Source organism: Saccopteryx leptura, chromosome 5 (genome assembly GCF_036850995.1).
Source record: "Saccopteryx leptura isolate mSacLep1 chromosome 5, mSacLep1_pri_phased_curated, whole genome shotgun sequence".
Taxonomy (NCBI): Eukaryota; Metazoa; Chordata; class Mammalia; order Chiroptera; family Emballonuridae; genus Saccopteryx; species Saccopteryx leptura.
The window spans coordinates 215,523,602-215,547,941 of NC_089507.1; the positions used below are offsets into that span (position 1 = coordinate 215,523,602).

General features: G+C 49.7%; 1 protein-coding gene and 1 pseudogene across 1 annotated transcript; both read right to left on the reverse strand.

The window, feature by feature from the left end:
* Positions 1-298: 298 nt before the first annotated feature.
* TBC1D20 (TBC1 domain family member 20) lies at positions 299-22,402 on the reverse strand. The gene is made up of 8 exons (XM_066384143.1): positions 22,205-22,402; positions 15,861-16,046; positions 13,224-13,304; positions 6,672-6,858; positions 6,432-6,533; positions 5,218-5,359; positions 3,994-4,181; positions 299-2,940 (listed from the first exon to the last, which is right to left on the reverse strand). Exons 1-8 carry the CDS (start codon positions 22,272-22,274, stop codon positions 2,685-2,687), a joined length of 1,212 nt encoding a protein of 403 aa, XP_066240240.1. The 5' UTR covers positions 22,275-22,402; the 3' UTR covers positions 299-2,684.
* Positions 11,528-13,004, reverse strand: LOC136405695 (rho-related GTP-binding protein RhoN pseudogene; annotated as a pseudogene).
* Positions 22,403-24,340: the final 1,938 nt, after the last annotated feature.

Here is a 24,340-nt window from a genome sequence, read left to right on the forward strand (position 1 = left end):
AGGGCATCCCCAGAATAGTGTGTGAAAAACAGTCAAGATCACCTAGGACTAATATCCCACACCACTTGGCCGCTTAGCTGACCAGTGGCCCTGGCAGTGGCTGGTGTGTAGGTCACACTTATCACAGGCACAACGGAAACAGGACTACAGGTACTGACTATCCCAGCTCTCCAGCCAAGTCATGGCTGACCAGGGGTCCTAGGCCAGGGATGGGAGATGGGGCGCATCAGGGCCAGATGTCTAAGACCAGAGTCCACTCCCAACAAGTGATGGACAGGACAGAATGACACGAGATTAGTAACCACATATGGCTGTGTATTTCATACAGGCTCTGTACAAAATATTTACACACATCCTTTACAGAATAGTAAACCACCTGAAGGTAAAAAGATAATGTTCTTCTCATTGATGGGGCAAATCCTGATGTCAGCAAAGCTAAAAAACAAGTAAACTTGGCCCTGGCTGGTTGGCTCAGCAGTAGAGTATTGACCCGGTGTGTGGAAGTCCCAGGTTCAATTCCCAGTCAGGGCACACAGGAGAAGCAAACCTCTCCCCTTCTCCCCTCTCTCTCACTCTTCCCCTCTTTCTCAGTCTTCCCCTCCCTTGGCCATGGCTCAGTTGAAGCAAGTTGGCCCCACGCACTGAGGATGGCTCCGTGGAGCCTCTGCCTCAGGTGCTAAAAATAGCTCGGTTCTGAGCATCGACCCAAGATGGGGATTGCTAGGTGGATCCTGGTCAGGTGTATCCTGTCTCTGTATCTCCCCTCCACTCACTTAAAATTAAAAAAATAATAAAATAAGTAAAACAAATGAACTTGCTCCTTCTTAGGCCACAACAGAAGCAAATGCCACTTGCTTCCTGGGTTCCAAAAGGCTGTGGCCTTGGGACCCTGATCACGTGCACCTGTGCCTCATCAATTCCTTCACTATTCACAGGCTCGGGCGCTTGTGGCAGAGGCCGATGCTGCTGTCCATGTATAATGACAAGAGGACAGACGTGCTGAGGGAGAAGACTGGGAGTAGCTGTCACGCCATCACTTCTGGACCCTGAAAGAATTTCCTTTGTCTTGATGTATCTTCTACTTTCTAGATCAACCCATTCACATCACACTCACGCCAGGTGGGACTCCTGCTATAGAGAATGACCTAACACTGAGAACTTTTGTTTTTGGCTTTAAAGTGCTGAGGGTAACTTAGTACAGACACCTCTCCTAACGCTCTGGGCTTGCCAGTGGCCTGGCATGCTAAATGCCCTCCACTCTGCACACGGTGGGCATGCAGGAAAGATGTGGAGGTCTGGGTACGGTAGGTAGAGTGCTTCCGGCACGATCACAATAAAACACTCGTCAAGACCAAAAAAACCCCCAAAAAACAAAAAACCCACACCAAAAAAACCCAACCTGTCAAGACAGAACATTGCTGGAGAGAGACCAGGAAAATAAAAGCGCATGGCTGCTTAACACGTTACACTGAGATTATATAAAGAAGCAAAGGCACTTTTCTTCCAGCCAGCGTTAATCCACAACAAACCTGGCTCCGCCCACTACAGGAAAAGCCGTCCCAGGACTGAGTGCGCCAGCCCGAGGCCGGAGAGCCGTAGGCAGCGTGGGGTCGGGAGCTGGGCGCCCAGGCTCGCATCCCGGCTTCAGGCTGCAGTCTGTCCCTCTGGGTGCTGAGCGTTTCACTGACACTTCCAACCAAGGAGGAGGAGAGACCAGCTACGGAGAGAGCTCAAACCCGGGAGACGGGCCAAGGCCGTGAGTGGTGCCCGTCTGGAACAGGTGTGTGATGAGGGGAGCCGGAAAGGCGGACACACCCGGCTCCGGAAGTGGGGCTGTTGGAAACAGTGACCCTGGTTAAGTGAGATGCTCAATGAGTGAGTAAAAAGGAAAACTTAAGGGTCTTCAAAGCTCAGCCTTCAGATGAGAACCATTTTTTTCCATGAAGGAACTATTACTTTTAAAAGTGAGAGTGCTTTACATGTTGGGTGTTATATAATTCTAAAAATAGTAAAAAAGTGTCTTTTATAAGCAACTCCACGCAGCTTGTGAAAGAGAGTAGGTAGCAAAAAAAAAAAAAAAAAAGGCTAAACCAGTCCACGTCTGGGCCCTAACACCTAACATTCCCTCTTGCTCGACTGGAAAAACCTGTGATGTCCAGGCCGAAGACCAGCAGGACTGACCCAGTGGCCGGGCCCCCACCGTCTGTGCCTGGCGCCCAGCGAACGGAGCTGCTGGAGGAAGGGCCGCCCTGCTCCTGGGCTGCCGGCCTTCTCTGTCCCCTGGCTTCCACTCCACCACCGACCCCTCGGGCAGTGACTCCTTCCCTTCATCCGGTCTAAGCAGACAGACCAGGGGGAGCTGTGCGGGGGGCCCTCGGTGGTCCAGCTAACACAAGGCAGCCAGAGGGCCCCCAGTGTCATGGCCGATGGCATCTGGGAGCTAAAAAAGCTCCCTCCTCCTCCAAGAGGTGGTGGAGAGCTGAGCCGCTCAGGAGCTGCCGTGAGGGCGAGCTCCGTGCCCGGGGCCCCCACGCCACACAGACTCTGCTCCCGGCCTGAAGCAGAGGCAGACCGTGGCCGGGCAGCGGCAGGAATAGAAAACCCTGATAGAAACCCTTTTAATAAAGGCCAGGCCGCTGCCCAGGCACCCACGGAAGGACGTCGGCGGAAGAATGGCCCCGGCCTTAGGGGAACAGCTGCAGCTGGAACTTGGGGGCCCACTCCAGGGCGCTCTTCACCACGGCCAGAGCAGCCGCCCCGAGAGCCACTGTCAGCCCCATCACCGCCAGCTTCACAAAGCGGTTGGTCCTCGGCTTGGTCAGGACATCGTCTGTCCGCTCCTCAGTCCGCACCAGTCCCCGGAAGCGCTGGCGCAGCACCGTGTCCGGCTTCTGCTGGGCGGACGCCAGCTCAAAGTCCTTGAAGGTAGAGGCTGCTGTTCTGCAGAGGAGACGGAGAGGAGGAAACAGTATGCAAGACACAGAAAAACTAGATGAAACAGGCTGAGGGCAGAGCCATCCATCGCTCAGAAAACTCCTGATGAAGATCCACTAAGACTGAAGTGGGGCCTGGCCTGTGGTGGGCAGGGGACAGAGTGCTGCCCCGGAACGCAGACAGTGCGGGTCCCATACCCTGGGCAGGGGACAGAGTGCTGCCCCGGAACGCAGACAGTGCGGGTCCCATACCCTGGGCAGGGGACAGAGTGCTGCCCCGGAACGCAGACAGTGCGGGTCCCATACCCTGGGCAGGGGACAGAGTGCTGCCCTAGAACGCGGAGAGTACGGGTCCCATACCCCGGGCAGGGGACAGAGTGCTGCCCTAGAACGCGGAGAGTACGGGTCCCATACCCCGGGCAGGGGACAGAGTGCTGCCCCGGAACGCAGACAGTGCGGGTCCCATATCCCGGGCAGGGGACAGAGTGCTGCCCCGGAACGCGGAGAGTACGGGTCCCATACCCCGGGCAGGGGACAGAGTGCTGCCCTGGAACGCAGACAGTGCGGGTCCCATACCCCGGGCAGGGGACAGAGTGCTGCCCTGGAACGCGGAGAGTGTGGGTCCCATACCCCGGGCAGGGGACAGAGTGCTGCCCCGGAACGCGGAGAGTACGGGTCCCATACCCCGGGCAGGGGACAGAGTGCTGCCCCGGAACGCAGACAGTGTGGGTCCGACACCCCGGGCAGGGGACAGAGTGCTGCCCTGGAACGCAGAGAGTGCTGGTCCGACACCCTGGGCTTGCCCGGGTCAAGGCACGTATGATAAGCAACCAATGAACAGCTGGAGTGAAGCAACTACTTCTTGTCCCCTCCCCCACCCCCCCTTTCTATAGAATCAATAAATAAAATCTTAAAAAAAAGACTAAAGCAAGGGTTCTGCTGGCATAAGCTCAGCTCTCTAGAAACATCCCCCACCCCTGCCCCCACTCAGACACCATCTTCTGTGGCTTCTGCTCGCTCACTCACACCCCCACTCCGCCAGGGGCACGGTCTCACTCACCTCTGGGCCTGCTGCTGGGCAGCGGCCTCCCGAGCGAGCTCCGACGGGGGAAACTGAACAAAGAGGTCGCCGGCTCTGCTGATCAGCGTCTCGTAGGGCAGGTCCTGAGGGATCTGGGACAGCAGGTGGTGGACGGAGGCCATGTCGCAGTCACAGTCCAGGACTTCCTCCTCTCGATACAGCACGATCTGCGGACGGCAAGGCCTTGAATCAGGGATCAGAACACACAAGGCCCTGGTCACGTGCGTTTCATTCACCTCAGACATGAATTTAAACTGCTGACCGACAGGGCTCGCCCCCGAGGTTGGGCAAACTCTTGTACCCACCTAGGAAGTGATCATGCAAAGATCTGAGTGCTTGCCCACTGGGCCGCCCTTCCCGCTAGAGGCAAATGACCTGAGGATGAGCAAGACCGACCCACTAAGCGGACGAGCTTCTTTTAGGAGGAAGAAGAAGAGGGGATTACTGGAAGATTCCTGGAGCTCCAGTGGAAAAAATGGTTCAAAACAGAAAGAATGGTCTTGCTCTCTTTAAAGAGTAACGGAGAGTGGCTCTGAGCCCACCCCCCCTCCACCCCCCCCCCCGATGGTTCCCGCCCTCTAAGAACTGCAGCGCCCCACCCCCCCAGCCACCTGACTTTCTGTCACAACCCCCCCCACACCCTCCCAGCCACCTGACTTTCTGTCACAACCCCCCCCACACCCTCCCAGCCACCTGACTTTCTGTCACAACCCCCCCACACCCTCCCAGCCACCTGACTTTCTGTCACAACCCCCCCCACACCCTCCCAGCCACCCTGACTTTCTGTCACAACCCCCCCCACACCCTCCCAGCCACCCTGACTTTCTGTCACAACCCCCCCACACCCTCCCAGCCACCCTGACTTTCTGTCACAACCCCCCACACACCCCTTTTCTTAAACCCAGGCTGGTAGTCTGTACAAGTTCCAGGAGATGTCAACGGGAACACGTACTTCCCAACGTGGGAGAGTGTTTTAAAGGTTCAGAAGAATCATGCCTTAAGTCTGCTTATCTTTGTTGAACCCGCATTTCCCAGACTTCTCTTCACACAGAACACTGTTCCCCACGCCAGTCCCCGTGGCCGCTGCACAGACACCGCAGCTGGGCAGCGCCGTCTTCTGCATCTTTGCACAGTCACCACTCTTCCCCACCCAGCCGGAACAGGTGATGGGGAACCCGGCTGCTGGCTCACACCTGTACCTACCACAGCTGCAAAATAAATGGGCATCAGGGGGTGGCAGGCCAGGAAGAAGTCATATAACCGCACGACGTGCCTGAAGTCAGACAGGACATGCCCGAACCAGGTGATGAGCCAGCTGAGGGCAAAGATGGTCCCCACCTCGGCACTAGGAGCAAGGAGACCCAGGTGTTAGGCTGCCTGCCGGGCCACCCCTTCCCCAAGGAGACCTGGGTGTTAGGCTGCCTGCCGGGCCACCCCTGCCCCTCCTCCAGGCCCTCTTTGCCCTCGGTGCTGTCAGCAGGGGCTCCTGGGAACTACGCTTTACCTAAGAAGTCAGCCTTTTCTCCTTACAAAACACCAAGGCTCTAAAATGTACCCACCATCATGACATTAACACTACAATAGGGTCCTGGTTGCCTTATTTCACTTGGTGCTCCCCTAAGGGCCAGCAAATGTCTGCTACGGGAACAAGTGTCTATTTACAGAAAACTACCCCAGGCTTTCCTTCTGAGAAAGTCATACCCTTCTGGGGGGCACAGGCTTGAAAACACAACTCTATTAATTTTTTAGTTAACATGAGATTACTGAAACATCTTAAGACATAGCTATTAAAAAAAAAAAAAAGGCACTGTCCAAGGACACAGTCCCAGCTCCACAGAAGAGAAAAGCAAGTGAGATCTGCAAAGAAGTGTTTCTTCTCCTTGGTAACTGGTAAATACCACCACCCACACATGGCCCTGCCCCCTTCTTGGCTCTTGGTCCTACACGACTCTGTCTTTCTCTTGTGGCGATAACCTCAAAGCCCACCTCTCCCCACTAGATGTAAATTCCTCAAGGACACGGACTGTCACAAGTCTCGTATCCCCAGGAAAGCATAACCCTTAAAAAGTGCTGCAACAGCATCGACCTGGAATGCTGAGGTCGCTGGTTCAATACCCTGCACTTGCCTGGTCTAAGGCACATATGGGAGTTGAAGCTTCCTGCCCCTCCCCCCTTTCTCTCTTTCTCTTTCTCTCTCTCTCCTCTCAAAATGAATAAATAAATAAAAAATTTTTTAAAAGTGCTGCAATGCTCTGTGTAGAACAGTCATCCAGATCGCTGGGACCTGAAAGGACCCCTCAGTGGAACTTAACCCTAACCCACGGAAGATGACAGATGTGCGAGGAAAAACGAAGGCGGAGAAAGCTGAGGGGTATGTGTGTGTGTGTGCACACGTGTGCATGCAGACACATACATACCTCTGCATGAAGTCATGGAGCTCTGGGTTCACCTGGTCAATGATGGGCATCAGATAGTTTAAGATATGCTTGGTGTTGTCCATTGTTCGGTCCATGAAATCCCTGGAGAGAGACAATTCCATGAGCTTGATGAGACCACACCCTGAGGCCGGGATGGGGCGGAATGGGGCTCGGAGCAGTGACACCACTGACTGGAAAGCGGGCGGCGGCGTCGGCCTCCCCGCCCCCTGCGCCGGGTACCTGAGGTGGTGGGTGGACAACTTCTCCACCAGCGGCGTGGCCAGCCTCCGCCCCACCACCAGCAGAAACGTGACGACGATGTCATGGTAGCCCTGGTAGTAGTGCAGCTGCGGGTTGCGCTCCAGGACGAGGAGGATGATGTCGATGAGCTCCTCCTGGAGCCCTTCTCTCTGTTCTCTGGGCATGCCTGGGGGGGGGGGGGGACGCGCATGAACATGGTGGCGGCCCAGCAACTCGGACACTCAGGGGACAGACAGGGTGGCGGCCCAGCGACTCAGATGCTCAGGAGACAGACAGCAACGGATTTTCAGGGGAAAGTATTTAATGAAAGAAAACCTGCATCTTGGTAACACATACTGAGATCCACATGCAGTGTACAGAGAAGAGCCACCGCCTAGCAGCTGTGCAGTGGGGGAGTGGACGCCTTTCTACCTGGTCAGCCCAGGTCACACGGCCAGGAGGTGACTACTGGACAGCACGTGCCTCCTCGTGTGAGGCACTGACACAACTCAGCATCGCTTCTGTGCGGTTCCCATCCAGACTATACAAACCTAAAGCTAACACAGGGGATGCCAGACAGACTCAAACGGAGGAAATTTTATAAAATGACCGACCGGCCTGTCATAAAATACAAAGGAACTATTCTACATTAACGGGGCTAAAGAGACAGGATACCTGAATGGGAAATGCATGAATCTGTATTTCCTTTTCCTACAAAGGACATTCCTGCGATAAAGGGTAAAATCAGAATAAAATATGTAGATTAGACAGCAGTATTTTTTAATGCTGCTACTGATGATGGTAAGTGTTCTGTGATTATATAAGGGCCTTGTTTATTGGGAAATACATCCTGAAATACTTAGGAACACAGAGGCCCCACATCTGTAATTTATTCTTAAATAATTCAGAAAAAAGTTTGTGAGTGATAAAAGAAAGCAAATATAGTGAGAGGTTAACATGTAAGAAAATCTCAGTAAAAAGTATGTGGGGGATTCTCTGTCCTATTTTTGTAGCGTTTGTGTAGGTATAAAATCACATAAGAACAAACAAACAAAACTCCTACATGTTCCTCGCTAAAGCAAACTAAGTATCCCAGGAAACACTGATCTCCCTGATCCACAGATATGGCTGGAAACAGGGAGCCTGTCCTGGGAGCTCTCTGCGACACAGCTGGTTCTGGGTGGTTGGTGGGCTCCCTCCGCTCCCCCGGCTTCCAGTATAAAGACACAAGCCCTGCCTCACGAACTGCTTCGGAGTAACGGCACCAAGCACGGCTGTCCTACCCTGTTCGCTTTCTCAGCTGAAAGCCAGTCCTGTGAGAGAAACCACTCGGGTGAGGGCCCAGACTAAACTGAACTGAAGGTGCAGGTGAGAGCAAAGCTCCTTTCTTGTCCATATTTACCCTGCCCCTTCTCAAAAGGGTGTACGCTAAAAGAAGAAGAAAGAAAATGAAGTAAAGCAAATACTATGGATAGGTCAAGTCATAACAGTAGTAACAGGAAAAATGAAACCCTGTTTGAACTTCCAGTATAAGAGCAGTCAGCTCAGCTCAGAAGAATATGAATGCAAAAAGAATGGGAAGCCACGTGGAGAGTTCAGCCTGCAGAAAGTCTCTTAGACGGATGGTACATAAACGGAGGAGGAATAAAAGGTTTAGAGGGAAAGCAAGTTACCTAGGAGAAAAGTGGGGGGCATCTGTACTCGGTGGTCTCGTCCAGAGCGCAGGACGGGAGACCCCGCCCCACACTCCTGTGCAGCAGTAGGAAGTGTGATAAGCTCTTTCAGCAGCTTTTCCTCACAAGCCACTGGCTTCACCCAGGCTGCACTTTCCTAAAACCTCCCACGAGTCCATGAACCCCTGCTGAGCAGCCACTGGCCCTGGGGTGGCCCGTGCCTCCTGCTCAGTGGCCCCTGGCACGAGTGGCAGCTGACCTCAGTTTGCAGCGTAGCCTCTCTCAGGCGTCTCCAAGTCCAGCCTAGGCAGCTAGCTACCCACCACTGATCACTCTGTAGCTCCCACCAGGTGGTCCCCGGCTGGGCATAGGGAGTGGCTGACCTGGGCCTGCACCAGAGCCCCTCCCAAGAGGCCCCAGAACCAATAAATGCAGTAGCCCGTTTCAGACCACGCTAGAGCACCACCCAATTGGCTCCTCCACCAATGACACACCCAAAGAGTGAACTCTGTAGACACAAGAACCATACTAAACTGAAATCCACTCTATGGGGTCAGCCCTGCACAATAGCTCCATCTGCTGCAGTCAGGGACAGTCCTCACAGCCAGGTGGCTGGAGGCTCAATCCCACCCAATGACGTGCCAACAGTGGTCAAAGCTCAACTACAACAGAGGGGCACACACAAGGAACAGCCCTGGAACACCTTGCTCAGGTGGCCGGGAGTCTGCACCTTGGACCCCACAGGACACGTACTACAAGGTGACTCTCCAAAACTGGAAGATGGAACAAATCCTCCGGATACACAGAAACATAGGCATCAAAAATAAGGAAACAGCAACAAAAACATGTCCTAAATAAAAGAAGAGAAAATGCTAGAAAAAACCTAAACAAAATAAAGGCAAACAATCTACCAGATACAGAGTTCAAAACACTGGTTATAAGGATGCTTAATGAACTTAGGGAAAGAATAGATGAACTCAATGAGAACTTCAACTGAGAGACAGAAACCATAGAAAAGAACCAGTCATAAATAAAGACTACAAAAATGAAAATCAAGAATATATTAGATAGAATCAACAGCAGATTAGATGCAGCAGAGACTCAAATTAGAGATTTGGAAGACAAGCAGAAAACATCCAATCAGAACAGCAAAAAAAAATTTTAATTAAAAAAACAACAATGACAACAAAAACAAAACAACAACAACAACAGGAGGATAGTTTAAGGCAGTGGTCCCCAACCTTTCTTGGGCCACGGACCGGTTCAATGTCAGAAAATATTTTCACGGACCCCCCCTTTAGGGTGGGACGGAAAAATGTATCATGTGACCGAGACAAGCGTCAAGAGTGAGTCTTAGACGGATGTAACAGAGGGAATCTGGTCATTTTTAAAAAAATAAGGCATTGTTCAGACTTAAACATAAATAAAACAGAAATAATGTAAGTTACTTATTCTTTCTCTGTGGACTGGTACCAAATGGCCCACGGACCGGTACCGGTCCGCAGCCCGGGGGTTGGGGACCACTGGTTTAAGGGACCTCTGGGACAGCATCAGCACAACAACATCCACATCACAGGGGTACCAGGAGAACGGGAAGCAAGGGATCAAAGACCTACTTGAAGAAACAATGAGGAAAAGCTTCCCTAACCTGGAGAAGGAAACAGACATGGAAGTCCAGGAAGCACGGAGTCCTAAACAAGATGCAACCAGAAAGGCCCACACCACGACACATCATAATTAAAATGCCAAAGATTCAAGACAAAGAGTTTTAAAAGCAGCAAGAGAAAAGCAGTTACCTACAAGGGAGCTCCCAAGGACTGTCAGCTGATTTCTCAACAGAAACTTCACAGGCCAGAAGGCACTGGCACCAAATCCTCAAAGTGATGTAGGACCTACAGCATGGGTCCCCAAACTTCTTACACAGGGGACCAGTTCACTGTCCCTCAGACCGTTGGAGGGTCGGACTATAAAAATAACTATGACAAATCCCTATGCACACTGCACATATCTTATTTTAAAGTAAAAAAACAAAACAGGAACAAATATAATATATAAAATAAAGAGCAAGTAAATTTAAATCAACAAACTGACCAGTATTTCATTGGGAACTATGGGCCTGCTTTTGGCTAACGAGATGGTCAATGTCGGGTTCCATATTTGTCACTGCTAGCCGTAACAAATGATATGACGCGCTTCCGGAGGCGTGACGCATGCATCCCGCGTCACCAGAAGTAGTACTGTACGTGAGCAACATGTGCTTTGTGGTGCCGCCACATACAGTACTTCAGGAGCACAGGATGTCTCACTGACCACCAATGAAAGAGGTGCCCCTTCTGGAAGTGCGGCGGGGCGGATAAATGGCCTCAGGGGGCCACATGCGGCCCACAGGCCGTAGTTTGGAGACCCCTGACCTACAGCCAAGACTGTAAACCACAAGGCTGTCATTTAGAATCAAAGCTAAAAGACCTTCCCAGGCAAGAAAAAGCTTAACGGAGTTCATCACCACCAACCAGTATTACATGAGATATTAAAAGAACTTCTTTAAGAAGAGGAAGAAGAAAACCCCCCCAAAGTATGAATAAAATGGTAATAACTACATATCAATTATTTATCGGTAACTATATACCCATGTCTTTTTTTTTGTATTTTTCTGAAGCTGGAAACGGGGAGAGACAGTCAGACAGACTCCCGCATGCGCCCGACCGGGATCCACCCGGCACGCCCACCACAGGGCGATGCTCTGCCCCTCCGGGGCATCGCTCTGACGCAACCAGAACCACTCCAGCGCCTGGGGCAGAGGCCAAGGAGCCATCCCCAGCACCCGGGCCATCTTTGCTCCAATGGAGCCTCGGCTGTGGGAGAGGAAGAGAGAGACAGAGAGGAAGGAGAGGGGGAGGGGTGGAGAGGCAGATGGGCGCCTCTCCTGTGTGCCCTGCTGGAAATCGAACCCGGGACCTCTGCACGCCAGGCCGACGCTCTACTACTGAGCCAACCAGCCAGGGCCTGTTGTCATTTTTTTACATGACAAAATAAGGGACAAGAGGTCAGAGCCCCTGACTAAACAGTCAGAAGGTCCTTGTTTTAAAATAACTTTTCCCTCCTGGATATGGGCTTTATTTGGTGACTCTGGGGGAAGAGAGGGAGGGGCTGGACTGGTGGGCGTGTGTGTGTGGGGCTTCTCACCTTGCTCAGTAATTTGTGCTCGCTGCCTGCAGGTAAGAAAGAACACAGAGCAGCGGAAGTGAGAGGAGAGGAAAGGAAGGTCACGGAATGGCACTTTCCCTAGGGAAGGCAGGCAGGACCGAGACGGGCTGGCGTGGGGGAAGGCAGCTTTCATGTGCTGAGACTCCACCAGGGGCACTGCCTGATGAGGATGTCCCCAGGAGACCTGCCCCACCCCAGCTCCTGGCCAGACCTTCCTGCGGCCAGGAGGGGGATGAGGGTGTGCTGAGTGGTGGCGCCCTCTGCCTCCAGGTCCCCTGCCTAGGAGAACGGCTCACTCAGCCTGCCCTGAAGTCCCAGCCTGAGTCAGGAGGGCAGGAAGCAGGATACAGGTGCAGGCAGGAGACACGGTGCCCTTCCCTACCCCTCCTGACTCTCCGCCCCTCCCTGGCTTCTGCTCCCCACGCCCAGCCGTCCTGCCAGCAGAGCGGACCGGACTACCGCTGGCCATGGCATGAGTCAGTATGGCCCAGCTGCCTACAGCCACAGCCAAGGGCGGCCACAGCGGCTAAGTGGGAGACATCCCTGACACCGCACTCAGAAGACAGGGTGCCACACGCAGGACACAGCCCCCACCCGCCTGGCCAGTGCCCTGCTCACGAGTAACAGAGATAAGCCGCTGCATGGACAGCTTCCGGTGTGGCCAGGTCCTCCACAAGTACGGTTTACAGCCACCCAGCACCACCTTGGCACTGGGCAAGTCTCCCCGGGCCACTTCCTGAGGACACTGTCCAGTATTTCTGGTCGGCTAAAGTCAAAGCAGATGAGCATGGCATCTGAATCAGGATGGGCCAGCGGCCGATGTGACCACAGCACAAGGAACCTGAAGTGTCCCACAGCCTGAGCTCACTGTGGGGCACGTGCCTATCTCTAAGCTCGCGGTGCAGTCCCCAGACACAGTGGGGACACTGCTCCTGTGGGGGCATCCTTGGCAAACACCAGCGGCACCATCCTGCCGCACTCCGCGTCCCCTGCACCAAAATCTGGCAGCGGTCACTCTGCCCCTCGAGGTCCCTGCCCTTGCCCCCAGCCTCTTAAAAACTCTTGCGGTTGAAAATCCTGGGTTTGGAGAATCCTGTTCCTTTTAGTAAGTCTCTCTTCATGGCCCTAGGGGCGGAGCTGTCCAAGGACAATGAGCCTCGCTGCCCAATTTCCTTCAATATGAAACGCAGACAATGGTCATTCTACTTTTCCTGGGATGGGGAGGCAATTTTAGGAACAGACTCTTTAAACATGGAGGGAATGGCCTCCCTGGTAGTCCAAGGAACTCAATATATGCCTACACAAGGTATCACTATACATCTAGTCAAAACGGTCTGAACAGTTCTTGTTAGCACCACTTCTACACCAGGCTGCTCCCTACGGCCAGACTGACGGCGCTGGCCACCCTGCGCAGTCTCTTCTGTGGCTCTGGAAAGGGAGGAAAAACCTCTTTCATTTACCACCTCGAGGTTGGGAAAGTACTTTTGGCTCCGGCCTTCAGCGGGGGTCTGAGGGTGACCGAGTCAATGAAAGAATGACGCAGCAGACTGGGAGTAGATGTGAGGTCACACTGTGTGCAGGGACGGACACTCACGGGGACCGGCAAGCATCAGCACAAGAAAGCAAGTGCCACTGGGACGGAAACCCAGGTCCCAAGGCCGAGAGGGCTGCTCACCGGGAGGGAACCGCCGTAGGGACCGCCGCACGTCCAGCAGCACCTGCTGGTAGTCCTTGCTCGTCTGCCGCAGGTCTTGCCCTGTGGGAGGAAAAGGAGCTCGTGTAGGAGTGTCTGGGAGCCAGAGCAGGGGCACGACACTCTGGCATGACACCCAAGGCCTGGAGGACACACGCCCGTGTTTACCCGAAGAGAACATGACTCGAAATACATTTGGAGAGGAATACCGAGTTTAGTTCCAAACATGTTGTGTCACGCAAGTCCTGATGACCCTGAGTGGAGAGACCGCAGTGTCCAGGAGGTGACAGAGTGTCCAGGAGGTGACAGAGTCAGGTGGAAAGAGCAGCCCAGTGGCATCACTGGGAACTGCTCTGATTACAAAGTCCACATTGTAAAATGACAATATTCCCTTCTATAATATGCTTCTCAGGTTACTGCAGGGATCAAATGAGGTCATGAATATGGAAACCCCAGACACTGAAACCTCTAATATCTGTAAAGTCTAGGGGGCACTCAGCTGTTCAGCAAGGAGTTATTAAGATAATCTCATATAAAGAAGAACCTAAACGGCCCTGGTCAGCCTGCTCAGTGGATAGAGCATCAGCCCAGTGTATGGCCGTCCCAAGTTCAATACCTGGTCAGGGCACACATGAGAAGTGACCATATGCTTCTCTTTCCCCTTTTTCTCCACCTTTTGTCCCTCTTCCCCTCCCATAGTCAATGATTCGAGCATCAGCCCCAGGCACTGAGGAAAGCTCGTTGGTCCAAGCGTCAGCCTCAGGCACTAAAAATAGCTTGGCTGATTCGAGCATTGGCCCTAGCCAGGGGTTGTCAGGTGGATCCTGGTTGGGGTGCATGTGGGAGTCTGTCTCTCTATCTCCCCTCCTGTCACTTAAAAAAAAAAAAAAAAAAGAAAAGAACCTAACCTCTCCTGATTCAGAAATTCTAAAACCAAGACACTGCAAACAGGAGGCAGTACTTGTGCCCAATACAGTGTGAAAGTAAGGAGGCAGTCTTTAGCTGACATATGTATATAATAAGTATATATTTCCCTCAACCCAAATTGAGTGTTGTATAACAAGTCTACACGTCCTCCACAAACTGAAATCAAAAGCCACCAGAGAAGCCTGTGCAAAACTTCCCTGCACAGACTCCATCTGACAAAGGTACGGGAAATCTGGAATCTGATAAAAGAACATCATCTCAGGAGTCAGAGCGTGAACGTGGCAATGCCTTTCCTTCCAACAAGAAGCCGACTTCTCCGAAGCGGCCAGTTTCGAAGACAGTAACAAGCGGCAGCTTTCCCACCTCCTGGGCGCACTAGGACTCCGTGAACTTCCATTGGCGGAGGCTGTTTTAATCGTCTCTAGTATTTGACACACAATAGGAGCACAACTAATATCTGCCAAACGAGGGCAAGAAGGCCCAGCAACCAGACCTTTGCCACACGCACCGGGAAGGCAGCAGGTGTCTGCTGAGTGAATGCGTTCATTGCTCCAGTGCTTCTGCCTGTGTTCTGCACTGTCCTCCAAGGAGCACCTTTCACTGCACAGGCCTTGCACATTACTTATGTAACAGCTTTTCACAGAAGTACAGAATTCTATAATCCAAAACATTCATAGCATTTCCCAATAAAAACTCTTTTGTGTTTTTTTTTAAAGGTATTAGTTCTCCTAAAGCCTAACTGTTTCTCAGAACTGTAGTCCGTCTACATCAGCATCAGGTGGAGTGTTTGTTAAAATACAGGTTCCTGCAATTCCCATGTCTAAGGGAATACAGACTGTGATATGCATTCTCTTTATTTTAGGTTAAAAAGAGATTTAGTGACTGCACAGTCACTACATTTGACGTGAGAACCAGGAGGCCTTTCTGGCAGCCCAGAAAGAAGGAAGCGGCTGACACGAGGACAGCGGAACCAGAACTGCCTCCCCCACTATCAGAGCCATGTGCAATATACCAAGAGGCACAAGGAAAGCGCTGGAAAGGGAACAGGCAGAAAGGAAAAGGTTTTCCACGCTGGAAACGGTTTTCAATTAAAAAAAAAATTATTGTGATCACCCTTTCATGGTGCAGGTGTGGACGGAATGAATGGACCACTGGCTTGGGCTTTCTGGGAAGGTCACCAACAGTTCTGAAGTTGTCAGGAAGAGGGCGAGACCGGGCATCCGGGAAGGCGTGATCCCGGTTCCGCACCTGCAGCTCAGGAGCCCACAGCACGGTCATGCAGAACATGCTGAGGACGCTCCACGGTGACAGAGACCTGGGCGTACCTGGCCAGGCCCCCGGACTCCTTCCTGAACCCCTGTGTGTCCTTTCTCAGCTCAAAGTTGAGCGCTGCTCTCCCGTTCATCAGCAGCCTCTGGAAAAGCAGGACTGGGATGTGCATTTTAAATAAACTCCCTAACTGGACGATAAAAGCTCCCTACATACCTACCTAATAAAAGCTCATTCCATTTTTGAATAAAATTCTACTTATCAGTTTGGCCTTGTTTTCAGTTGGCCTAGTTACATCCTCAGATGCTTTAGATTTACTCACCTCTGCTCGGTTTGACATTAGCATTACAATCAAAGGTCCTGGAATCCCTTTTCCTGGCTTCCTAAGGAAGCTCTCCTGACAGCACTGCTGGCCCCCCTTACCTGAGATGGGAGGCGGGTCACTGGCGTCGACATTGAGGAGCTTGGGCCACACTTTTTGTCTGATCTCATCAGTCAGGAGCCCGCCTTCACTAATAGCCATGCGTCTAAGGGCAGCCACGTCCGCGGGGTCACTGTTCAGAGCCTCGTTTATTTCAGCCACTTTCTTTATCCTTTTGTCGTTCAAGACTGAAAACAAGGGGGGAGTTGGGAGTCATTAGGCACATACTCAGCATGTGTACATTTTCTGTTCAGGGCCTGAAACTCCTTATTTGGTCTAAGGTACAGGCAGGTATATATATATATATATATATATTTTCAGGCAGGTATATTTAAAGCTAACCTACAGATACTTAATGAGCACATAATGTGCAAAAAACTAAGGAGATATATATACCATGTAAGAAACCAGCAAGGAATTACAATGATAACAAATGCTCAGTAAATTCAGGCATATCCAACAGTTACTGTTAATGTTTTCCTGGTAGAATGCCTGTTCTTTCTTAAAACTGAATACTGAAGCTTAATACTAAGTTTCAGAGTATTCATGTCTCTTAATATTATTTTTTCTGTTGTTTATAAAGAAAAAAATATATATGTAGGCCACCAAAATTCTATACTACATTTTTAAACAAAACCACAAAAGTTTCCATTACTGGTAAAACAGCAGAATCAGAGAAATATCTTCAAAATCAGAATGTCGCCTGACCAGGCAGTGGCGCAGTGGATAGAGCATCAGACTGGGATGCGGAGGACCCAGGTTCGAGACCCCAAGGTTGCCAGCTTGAGCGCGGGCTCATCTGGCTTGAGCAAAAAGCTCACCAGCTTAGACCCAAGGTTGCTGGCTCAAGCAAAGGGGTCACTCGGTCTGCTGAAGGCCTGCGGTCAAGGCACATATGAGAAAGCAATCAATGAACAACTAAGGTGTCGCAACGAGAAACTGATGATTGATGCTTCTCATCTCTCTCCATTCCTGTCTGTCTGTCCCTATCTATCCCTCTCTCTGACTCTCTCTCTCTGTCCCTGTAAAAAAATAAAATAAAAGACTTCAAAATCAGAATGTCAAAGGGTATACTTGGGCCTCCAGTGTGAGTGGTAAGAGAGGCCTGATACTACACACAAAACAACTGTTTCTTAACCAGCACAGTAATTGATGTGATCAGGAAGTAAAGTTTTAAGCATCTGACACCCTTATGTGATAGTTTATTTATACACAGGCATTTTACTGTGTTTAAATTACTTTTTAGGAAATTGGTTGAGAATTTGTGATGAATGTTTATTTATCATGTGATAATTTTTCTATTTAAAATAATGGAGCCTGACCAGACGGCGGTGCAGTGGATAGAGCGTTGGACTGGGATGCAGAAGACCCAGGTTCAAGACCCCGAGGTCGCCAGCTTGAGCGCGGGCTCATCTGGTTTGAGCAAAAGCTCACCAGCTTGAGCCCAAGGTCGCTGGCTTGAGCAAGGGGTTACTTGGTCTGCTGAAGGCCCGTGGTCAAGGCACATATGAGAAAGCAATCAATGAACAACTAAGGTCTTGCAATGCGCAATGAAAAACTAATGATTGATGCTTCTCATCTCTCCGTTCCTGTCTGTCTGTCCGTCCCTGTCTATCCCTCTCTCTGACTCTCTCTCTGTCTTTGTAAAAAATAAATAAATAAATAAAATAATGGAGTAATAGGCTCGTAAGAGTTTTCATGCAGAATGTCTAATTTTAGGAAGGGCAAACACAAGAAAAGTCAAACAAGACACCATAAAAGAGCCGTCACAAAGCAGTGCAGTACAACTACCAAAGAAAGGTATGTGCGACTCCAAGAGCTCGGAGCGCCGTGAGTCCGACTGCTCTGAGAAGGCATTACTGACGAGTATCGTTTAAAAAGGAAAAAGGACACTTGGGCTGTTTCCAGATCTTCGCTATTGTGAACAATGCTGCCATAAACACGGGGTGCAGCCCAAGTGTCCGTCAGTGGATGAGTGGATTAAAAAGCTTTGGTACATATATACTATGGAATACTACTCAGCCATAAGAAATGATGACATCGGATCATTTATAGTAACATGGATGGACCTTGATAACGGAGTGAAATAAGTAAATCAGAAAAAACTAAGAACTATATGAATCCATACATAAAAGGGACATAAAAATGAGACTCAGAGACATGGATAAGAATGTGATGGTAACGGGTGGGGTGGGGTGGGGAAGGGGCACAAAGAAAACCAGATAGAAGGTGACGGAAGACAATTTGACTTTGGGTGAGGGGTATGCAACATAATCAAATGTCAAAATAATCTGGAGATGTTTTATCTGAACATATGTACCCTGACTTATCAATGTCACTGCATTAAAATTAATAAAAAAAATAAATAAAAAGGAAAAAGGATTTTAAGAGCCTGGGAAGAGGGAGAGGGAAGAAGAGAAGAGGCTCAGAGACAGGAAACACAGGCCCTTTCATTTAACAGTAAACAGACTCACTAAGCACAGTCCCGCAGCACACCCTAGGTGTAAGTCACCGGAGTTACGTAAGGTGGACGGTAACACTAGAAGGTAGGTTAGGCTTTAGCAAAGACTGACATCGGAAGGTACATTAGGTTTAGAAGGGACACTAAGCAGCTTTCCTCAGTAGTTTTCTATTCTGAGGGAACAGTCTGCAAATTGTTTCCATGAACAAATCTGCATATTATTAACCACATATGAAAGTTGGTACTAATGGTCCTGGTTACCTACTTATGAGACCTGTGACAGATAAATAACTGGTTTGGAGTAGCATGCCACTGGAGATGCAGACAGGAACAGAGCACAGGTGACTTTTCACCTAGGTAAACTTACTCTCCTGGCTGGACTATTATTTTCCCTGTTAACCTAGTAGGGTGACAACCTCTTTCAGTTTGTCTGAGAGATTCCTGGTTCACGCCCATAATCTTGGCATAATTGTTCATAGCAAATCCCTCCTGCCAGCTGTACTTTCAAAAATGTCCCAGTTTGGATGCTAAATTAAATGGTTCCTCTACCTAAAAATCATAAAAATTAAGTTCCAACTTCCTCTGTCAGCACGGCACCTAAATCTATCCATTCACTTATCAGTTCATCATTTAATGAATATCTAATTGTAATAAGCACTATACTGCTAGTAAAAAGATTGACTTGACTCCCTCCCAACTCTTGAGAGGCTCACAGTAGGGAGGGACACAAATAATTATTATACATGCTATCACAGAATCATGAAAAATTATGAAAATCCATGCCCTGGCAGGGTAGCTCAATTGGTTAGAGTGTCATTCTAATACACCAAAGTTGAGGGTTCAATCCCCAGTCAGGGCACATACAAGAATCAAAACCACTGAATGCATAAATAGGTGGAACAAACTGATCTCTCTCTCTCTCAAGTCAACTTAAAAAAAAAAAAAGTAATAAAAAAATTAAAAAGGAAAACTTTGCACATGGAAGAGTCGTTAAAGGGAGAGCATTCCAGAGAGAAGAAAGAATGCGTACAAAGACTTTGTCACATGAAGGAAGCATTATGTCCAGAAAACACAGGTCATTCTGTAAGGCTGGCAGATTAGGGAGAGGGAGAGGACAGAGCTGGAAGGGCTGCAGGAAATGCGGCTTACGGAAGAGTCGGGGCGGGTTATATCCTGTGAGGAGTCCAGGTTTTAGCCTACTTTCAAGGAAAGACAGAGAGGGATTTTTCTTTGGGTTAAAGGGCTACCCTTTGGAAGAGAAATCTGTATGTTTTCCAAGAGGGATCGCAGACACACAGGACACAGAGAAGAGTTTTTGTATAGCACAGACTGAGACAAAATATGAGCAGGAATGGAATTAGTTTCTAAAAAAGAATATAAAGTACTAGATAGCCTGCATTTTTTTTTTACTTAGAGATTCTTCCTATTTGCCACACATCATAAATTAAGACCACTTAAATAGTAATATGAAAGCTGCCTGAGGTAAGCTGACATTTAAAAATCATTAACCTACTTGCTGAGAGTGTGTGAATACGTGGGCTTGGCATTAAAGCCCACATTTCATCAGGAGGTAGCGTATCCATAATCCCGATTCCCTTGAATCCCTTCTTCTCCGATTCCTTCTTGCCCCACTTATAAGAGAGATGTATTTATATTACATATTCCAAAGTCGATCCCTTCCAAATTCCTTTACAGGAAGAGGTCTTGGCTATCACAACCACGACAGAATGAAATGATTATCCTACAGCTGGCTGCAAAATATAAGACACTACTATAAATAAATCCCTGGTGCCTGAAAAGCAACTCAGTCGACACAGGGAAAAAAAAAAAGATACAGGCGCTCCTTGGCCTGCTCCCCATTAAGTGATCATTTTAATACGGGGCACTGAAGCAGTAGTTCTCAAGAGTTCAGCTAAAGATGGTCAAAACCGCTCCTGTCTCAAACCTTTCCCAATCCTGGCGACAGAACCCGGGCAAAGAGCTCTGCCTCCTCAGAGCCACAGCTATCTCCAAAAGCACCCGACTTGAGGGACCATACCTACAGGGCAAAGATAATGATTAAAGATGAACACTAGCTATGCTTCCTCTAAAAGTTGTCCCGTATCAGCAAGATATATATATATATTAGTGATTCATATCAGGGGAAAGATCAACATACTTAATATCATCTTATGTGAGAGCACAAACTTCCATACTTATTTGGTTTAAGCTCACGTGTCAAGAAAGCTTTGTAGTCTTTAAATAGAAGTTAAACCCAAACTAAGCAATGCTATATAGCCTTAATCAAAACAATGGAACAGAGAAAGCAAGTGCCCCTCAGACCAATACCACTCAACCTTGAACATCTGATGTTGATACTGAAAATTAACTCAAAATTTTATGCTTGAACTGCACATCTATCTGTACTGGGGGAAGACAGTGGGAGAGGAAAACTATACCTTTTTCTGAGTGAAGTTCCTATTAAAACACTGCTTTACCCCGACAATGAAGAAAAAATATTCTAGAGAGTAAACCAATCTGATCACAAACTCTACAAAGGAGAACTTCTAGTGTTATTAGTAACTTTGTCAATTGTCCAATAGGATTAAAACCATACAAAAACAAACAACCCACCTCCCCAAATACTTTTAAGTAACTCCCTTTCAACTAGAGAAGAAAAACCAAAGAAATGGGGAGGTCAAGTCTCAAACCCGAGGCACGGTTGTGCTACAACAGGTCACTAGACTCGTACCACTTGGGGCACTGACTTATTGTGCCAGGAGGACAGATGTCATACAAACACCAGCAAAGGGTTACAAGACCGAAGGGCCCAGGGAAGTAACATGGTGAGTGAGCTCCGCGGCCACCCAGGACTAGAATGAAAGAAAAGCAAGATAACAGAAACTGAGCCCAAAGCAACAGGACGTGGGGACCGTGTATTTCCTCAAAACATGTGGATTGAAAACATGTCAATTGGTTCTACTACGACACTCCATTCATTACGGATGGGAACATGCGAAAGCTACTTGAGTCTTCCCCAGAGGAAAAAGAAATGATTTGATTTGGTACAGAGTATGAAACATCAACAATTCTGTCATGTCTTAAGTACCGTAGATGTAAAACACATTCGAAAAGTGCACAACGAAACCATGGTTTCATAGAAATAACTGCTTAGGATGCAACAGTATAAAAAATGTTTAAATCGCTTTTTATACCATTAAATAACATTAAAACAGGCGGGCCAGGACGGAGACACAAAGTAGGTTAGAGTCTTGCGAAGAGCTGCGGAGAGTGGGGAAGGGGAAGTGACGGGCTCTCTTTTTGGAGTATTAATGTGCCGGGGTGAGACAATGGTGGTGCTTGCCCAACCCCCCGGAAGTGCTAAGAACCACCGAGCCGTACGCTTTACAAGGCTTGCATTTCACAGTAATTAAAAGCACGGGGTGGTCACGCACCCCAGGTAAACAGAGACGGCGGCAGATGAATGAAGTGTGGGCATCTGCCCGACAGCGCGGGCGGCGGCACCGCGCGTCTGCGGACGTGGCGGGACAGTCTCAGGCCGGGGCCGAGGCTCGGCCTCGGTTCTCAGGGGCCCGGTTTTCCCTCTGCAGACGGGACGGGCCGAGACGGGCCGGGACGGGGCGCAGCGTCCCCGCCCCGTCCCTTCCCGCCCGGGGACGAGGGCTCCGCCACCGCGGCTCCACTGGTCCCCCCGGCACCTCCCCGGGTGCCTCTTCCTCCCGAGTCGTCCCGACCCGCCGCCCTGTGCGCGCCCCACACGGCCCGCCGGGCGCTGCCTGCGCCGGGGCCGCTCCGCCGACAGCTGTCCCCAAGCTCCTAGGGTCGCCCCTGTCCCTCAGGCCGCCTTCGCAGGCCACCCCGAGACGCCCCGGCTGGTCTCCGTACCTGCCTTCTCCGCGCCGCCGTCCCAGCGACTGGAGGTGGGGCCGTCGCCCTGCGTACTCCGGGAGGCCATGTTCCGGGGGCCCGGGACGGGACCCGAGCCCCGGCTGGTGGCGGAGCGGGGAGAAGACGCGGCCGCTGCCGCGGACCAGTGCCCGCACCGCCCCCCAGGTTCGGCTCGGTCGCCGGCTGCGCGCAGGCGCGTGGACATCCCTGCAATGGCCCCGCCCCCGCGCCGACACGTGACCGTTCGCTACGCGGGGGCGAGCGGCGGTCTCCGAGCACGCGCGCAGGCGCGTTAAACCGAGGGGGGGCAGCGCAGGGAGCGCGCCAGGGAGGGTCCACCCTGAAGTGTCAAGCGCGGCGCTCTTGAACGAGTGTTCGGGATCATTTTTCTTTTTTGTAAAGTGACCCTGATAAAGGTACTGAGCTCAGAGTTATTGGCAAAGTGCTTACACTACAAAGCATCTAGTAACTAGTCCACATTTAGAAGCTACTGTTTTTGTTTACTAAGGATTTTACTTCCTGTCACCCTATTTGGCAACTTTCAGGGTTTCATCAGAACCCTTGTATATGGCTCCGCAGGTTGTCCACTGTACAACGCCAAGAAGCGCCATTCACATAGACGATTATGTGACTAGTGTCCTCCCCCCACCCCTGCCCCTTTAAAGTGTACAAAACTGGCCACTCATTCAAAATGAGCATCTGCCCTATCAGGTCTTTGATCACTTTCTCATTTCTGATGACAGTCCTTTCTCTCCCGATTGGCCACCCATTCCGACGGCCACACCCCCACTGTTGTGGCCAGGGACTGCTCCACCCCGCAAGTTCCCACGATTCTGGTTGCTGAATAACTCCTACCAAAGCAGTCCTTTCTTCTCCCAAACAAGACCTCCAGCCCGCTTGGCTTACCACTGGCCCCACTTGGTTTCATAAGCCCATCCTGTTCAATCCAAGTCCCATGGTCATTGTAAGTCCTTTTTAAAAAGGCCCTCTGAGTAACTTTCATGAGCAGAAAAAATTACTTTGAGGTTAATTTGATTTTTAAAATATTCAATTTATTAAACTTACAAACCCCCAAATCGTTTTCTTAATTTCAACTGACAAATTTCACAATTCCATTCATAAATCTAGTAAATTTTAACAATCACGTCTTTGGCCCCATTAATAAACTTGGTTAAATTCCTTTGAAGATTTGAAATTGCATTTATAAATTTAATAATTCACTTTCCTTTTTTAAGTGTCATTTTTCTAACAAAGCCTTTTGAGTCTTTATGTAATTATAAATGAAACAAACATAAATCTGTTGAATCATGAGTTTAATTTTTAAATTTCTAATTTTTTTTGCCTGACCTGTAGTGAAGCAGTGGATAGAGCCCTCGACCTGGAATGCCGAGGTCGCCCGGGGCTTGCCAGTTCAAGGCATATGCAAGAAGCAACTACTATAACTTGATGCTTCCTGCTCTTCCTCCCCTTCTTTCTCTCTCTCTCTCTCCCTTTTCTTTCAAATCAATAAAATCTTAACTTTTTAAAAATTTTTGTCATTTTTCAATGTGTCAAAACAAATTTAATAAGCCTTCAACTTAAAACCACAAGTCAATCTATTACTCAAATACACACCTGTAATCAGTACCACAAGAATCCATTAGACTTCCCAAAATTATCTTAAATTTCCCAAAATTATCTTAAATTTTTTAAGAATTTAAAACATTGTATCTGCATAGATTGCTTAATGCAGAAATATTAGTACTGCGGGCTTAATAAAACATGTCTAGTCTTTATTCGAAATTGTAGCTGAGGTCAAAAGATGCTATTGCCTTGAAGAACTGTCAGCCCAATTTGAAAGTCATACATATACTCAAGCAATTTGGGGTATGTATTCCCTTACTAAGTGCTGGCTGGTGGATTCTTGCCTGCAGTGGGGATGGGCAAGTGCCCCACTCTTCTCCCCACAATCACAACTCTAGGGCTAAACAGTGTATTATGAAGCTTGGGCCAGCTTTCATCCTCTGTAAAACAAAGTGGATAGTTCTCAGGGAAAAGAGAGGGTCAAGGTACTGCCAAGGACTCAGCAAGATGAACAAGGCATCCCACAGGGACCAGTTCCTGTCCCAGGCAGCATTGTCTTAATTGCAGTTC